Source organism: Mus caroli, chromosome 5 (genome assembly GCF_900094665.2).
Source record: "Mus caroli chromosome 5, CAROLI_EIJ_v1.1, whole genome shotgun sequence".
Lineage (NCBI taxonomy): Eukaryota > Metazoa > Chordata > Mammalia > Rodentia > Muridae > Mus > Mus caroli.
The window spans coordinates 130551167-130555695 of NC_034574.1; the positions used below are offsets into that span (position 1 = coordinate 130551167).

Here is a 4529-nt window from a genome sequence, read left to right on the forward strand (position 1 = left end):
CCTCCTCTTTTTCTCCGCCCTCATGCCCCTCCCTCCGAGGAAGAGTTGCCTGGAACCTGGCAGGTGTAGGGTTAAAGCAGCCAGTTTGGGGCCGCAGCGGCAGAAGCAGCAGCAGCAACAGCAGCTACAGCAGCAACTGTAGGCTGCGGCTGCGGCTGCGGCTGCGGCTGCGGCTGTGGCAGGCCTGGCTCCGGGCCAGCTGGCAGGGAGCCTTAGGAGGGAGGAGGGAGGAGGGAGGAGGGAGGAGGAAGAGGGGAAGGAGGAGGAGAGGAGCAGTGAGCAGGCCCGAGAAGGCAGGACTTCCTGGTGTGGGGGTTGTCAACAGCCCAGAAAGAGAGCCAGAGACCCAGACCGAGACGGAGCGGAGCAGAGGAGCTGAGAGATACATCCAGTGGGGCCACGTGGGAGGAGCCTTGAGAGAGAGCCACTCAAGGGACTGGAGCCAGCGGGGGGCTGAGCCGCCCCCTCCCACAGCAACAGGGAAGACCCGTGGAGTGTTAACCGAGGCTGCGCCTGGGCTCCCCCGTGCAAGCGCTGGTTTCTTCTCGTCTCAACTGCAAACTTTCCACCGAGATGCCTCGCAGAGTGAGATGCGGACGCCAGAGAACACTGGGTAGCCCTTGATTGCTGCCTGCCGTGGCCTGCTCTAGGCCGCCTTAGGATTTAAAAAAAAAAAAAAGAGAGAGAGAGAGAGAGAGAGAAAGAAAGAGAGATCTTAGTTCCCCAGGTCTTCTCTCCAGCTCAGCTCGGTGGCCGAGGCCCGAGAGGTAGGTAGTTCTCCCGGGCTGGGCGGGGCGCTTGGCTTGGCGGGCAGTGCCTAACCAGCGATGGGGGAACTGGAATGGGGGTGGGGTGGGCTTGAGGCCCAGCAGAGGCCTCAGGGTGGCCCTTTCAGGGGAGGAGCCGATTCACCCCTTTGCCCCTGGCCGTGGAGATACGTGTTGGGGACGAGTTTGGATCTCAAGCATGAAATGTCCAACTTTGGGTCCCAGCTGCTTCTTCCTGTTGTGGGTGTTCTGAATTCTGTCCCCTCTGCTCCGGTCTGTCATTTCTACTTGTCTCTGGGTCTCTAGTGGCTTTCTTCTTCCTCCCTCCAGTCGGCTCCCCCGAGAGGAAGCCCCGGAGGTGGTTTGGCCCCTGCTTTTTCTTTTGCTCACGTACACACACTCTCGCTCACTTTCTGTCTTTTTCTTTTTCCAGTTTGCAAGCTCAGCTCTGGGGTTTCAGCGGCGACAGCAGCAGGAAAAACCTGCCCCTGCCCCCTCCCCCTCCTGCCACCTCCCCTCTGTACTCCAGTCACTAACCAGGCACCCCCAAGTTCCCACAAGGCCCTCCTGCCATGTCGGACCCAGACGTCCCCAGGGGCCCCGATGTCCCTGCCATGTGGCCCCCTTGTTCCAGAGGTGCCTGAGCCCCTCTCCAGGTGCCCAGCCCCTCCCCCATCCGAGCCCAGTCCGGAGCCCCAGGGACCATGAGTGGTGGTAAGAAGAAAAGTAGCTTTCAGATCACCAGCGTCACCACGGACTATGAGGGCCCAGGAAGCCCAGGGGCTTCGGATTCCCCTGTCCCACCGGCTCTCGCTGGGCCCCCGCCCCGCCTCCCCAATGGGGACCCCAACCCTGATCCAGGGGGCAGGGGCACCCCCCGGAATGGCTCTCCTCCACCTGGAGCCCCTGCCTCCCGTTTCCGGGTGGTGAAGCTGCCCCAAGGTTTGGGAGAGCCTTATCGTCGAGGTCGGTGGACGTGTGTGGATGTTTACGAGAGAGATCTGGAGCCCCCAAGCTTCGGTCGGCTTCTGGAGGGCATTCGAGGGGCCTCTGGAGGCACTGGAGGCAGATCATTGGATTCTAGGTTGGAGCTGGCTAGTTTGGGCATAAGCACCCCTATCCCGCAGCCAGGCCTGTCTCAGGGCCCCACCTCTTGGCTCCGCCCGCCCCCTACTTCTCCTGGACCACAGGCCCGCTCCTTCACAGGGGGGCTGGGCCAGCTGGCAGGACCTGGCAAGGCTAAGGTGGAGACACCCCCGCTGTCAGCATCTCCACCCCAGCAGCGCCCCCCAGGGCCTGGGGCTGGAGATAGTGCTCAGACCCTGCCCTCTCTGAGGGTAGAAGTGGAGTCTGGGGGTTCAGCAGCCGGAACCCCTCCACTGTCACGGAGAAGAGATGGAGCAGTTCGGCTGAGGATGGAGTTGGTTGCTCCAGCGGAGACAGGGAAGGTAAGAGACGGGCTCATGGGGGTGGGGCGGGACCTACTGTACTCAGGTGACTGACCTATATCCTGGGCCTCCTCCCCTCAGTTTCCGTCCTGTCCGCCCACCCCCTTATCACCTCTCTGTTGGATAGGCATAAAGTCCCCTCTCCCTTTTTGCAATTTGTACTCTGAAATCCTTTTTCTCTCCCAGCCTTTCTTTATTCTGAATACACATGCATCCACCTTCCTTCCTTCCTACCTTCCTTCCTTCCTTCCTTCCTTCCTTCCTTCCTTCCTTCCTTCCTTCCTTCCTTCCGTTTTTCCTTTCCATCTCTTTTCTTTCTTTTCTCTCCTTTTTCTGTGGCCTTCACATTGTTGCCCTTGGCCTATGTGGCCTGCCCACTTCAGCCTTTACCTTCCCTGATTCCAGGTGGTGAGGGTGGAGGTTCCAGCTGGGTGGCTGGCTAGGCCCTTGAGGGGAGGAGCTGGCAGGGTTTTGGGGCAGCCATAAAAGGTAGGCATTCCTCTGGGTCTTTATTCTAACCATCAGCTGCCAGCCCAGCCCCATTTTCTGCCTTACTGCAAGCCAGTTTCTCTAAGGAATTGGGGTAGGGGGCGGGGCATATCACCCTTAGTAGCTTTTAGTACCCTAGACCCAGGCTTCTCCTGGAGTGTGGGATGGGGTGAGCTCATGGACTAGCTAGTGGGAGGTAGGAAGCAGTTGGGAAGGAGTTAAATCCTCTGTGCTTTCTGTTTCCTGTCTCCAAAAGAGGAAGCTATCCACAAGTCTGGGCTGGGGGCAGGATGCCTATGCCCCTGGTGTGTGTGTGTGTGTGTGTGTGTGTGTGTGTGTGTGTGTGTGTGTGTGTTGGAGGTTGGGTACTTAACTTAGGGTTGGGAGAGGTGGATGTTTCTGCTGTGGAGAAAATAACACCTTGGCTGCCAGGGGGAAGCAGGGAGGTGAGGGTTCTGTCCCTTCCTGGCCATGGGCTCCAACCACAGTGTAAAAATATCTTGAGCCTGAGCCCTGTTAGAACTGGTCAGGACCAGCTCTCCCACCCTCTCCTGGCCTTCAGCTCTCCATTTCATGGTCCAAATTTCCCATCTTTCTCAAGTTTTTTTTTTGTTTTTGTTTTTTATTAATTTAGTCTCCTGGATCAGCTGTCATTGCCTGTCTGGTCCTTGTCCCCAGACTCTCCCAGGGCAAGTTTGTCAATGGCGCTTTGCTCTACTTTCGTTACATTTATTTCTTTAATATGTGTGAATGTGTATGGGCATGTGCACATCTTGGTATGCGTGTGGAGGTCAGAGGACAAACTGGGGGTCAGTTCAGTCCTTCCACTGTGGGTTCCACCAGGTGGGATCAAACTCAGGCTGCCAAACTTGGCTGCAAGCCTCTCTACTCCTTTAGTCATCTCGACAGCCCTCTTTGCTCTCCTCAGGCACAGCTCAAGCCTATTTTAGGTTTGTAGACCCTGTCTCTTGCCCCACAGTGTCCCCAGCCCCGCCCCCCTTCCTTCCTCCCGGTCGGCCTCGATCATTTCCTGTGTGCTTATAACTGTCACTATTTCCATGCCTCAAGAGTTAGACTTTCTTCATTCAGTTTTATGGTCGGAGAAGAGCTGAGGGAGGTTGACAGGGGACAGGAGGTGGGTGACACCTGTGTCCCCGTTGGCTTTCCTGAGGTGGGGGGGCCTCTCAGGGGCCCGACCTCATAGAGGCTTCTTGTCCAGTTCCTGTCACATCTGCCCTTTTACAGCACCCTCCAGCCCCTGCCTGTTGGGCTCTGTAGGTCCACACCCAGGCTCCTCCCTCCCCCTCCCATTCTCACAGAGCTCCACCCCCACCCCCAAAGGCTGAGAATCTTTGAACTGCATCCCAGGTCCCGAGAAGTTGAGGGTGGTGGGTGTGGAGAGTCAGTTGCTGAAGATTCCCTCATTCTGCAGACAGCGCAGAACAAACTCACCTTCAGCAGGGGTGACACAATTCATGCTTTAATTCCAAATCGTATTAGATGCTGTGAAAAATGAAACTGTTCAGTGGACTAGTAAACAGTGGGGAAGTGTCTCTGTAAGGACATTTGAGCGGCTTTAAAAAGGCACACAGCTGGGGGAAGGTACCGGGGCATGAGGGTGGCAAGTTCAAGGCCAGCCTGACCTACATAGCAAGGTCAGGTCTGGGTTGACTTGGGCTGAGATATTGTCTCAGAAAAGAAGGTTGGAGCTGGGCGTGGTGGCGCACGCCTTTAATCCCAGCACTCCGGAGGCAGAGGCAGGTGGATTTCTGAGTTCGAGGCCAGCCTGGTCTACAAAGTGAGTGCCAGGACAGCCAGGGCTACA

At 57.3% G+C, this 4529-nt stretch overlaps 1 protein-coding gene across 3 annotated transcripts in view; it reads left to right on the top strand.

The window, feature by feature from the left end:
* The first annotated feature begins 232 nt into the window (after positions 1-232).
* Positions 233-4529, top strand: part of Tsc22d4 (TSC22 domain family member 4) — a 20957-nt gene continuing 16660 nt past the window's right edge. Inside the window, exons 1-2 of one of the 3 annotated variants that reach the window (XM_021163540.2) lie at positions 233-767; positions 1201-2215. In XM_021163540.2, coding sequence (XP_021019199.1) covers positions 1472-2215 — 744 coding nt within the window. In that variant the 5' untranslated portion in view covers positions 233-767; positions 1201-1471. Of the gene's footprint in view, positions 768-944; positions 1041-1200; positions 2216-4529 lie in introns of those variants that run through there. The other 2 variants (XM_021163539.2, XM_029477859.1) reach the window with 2 other exon arrangements.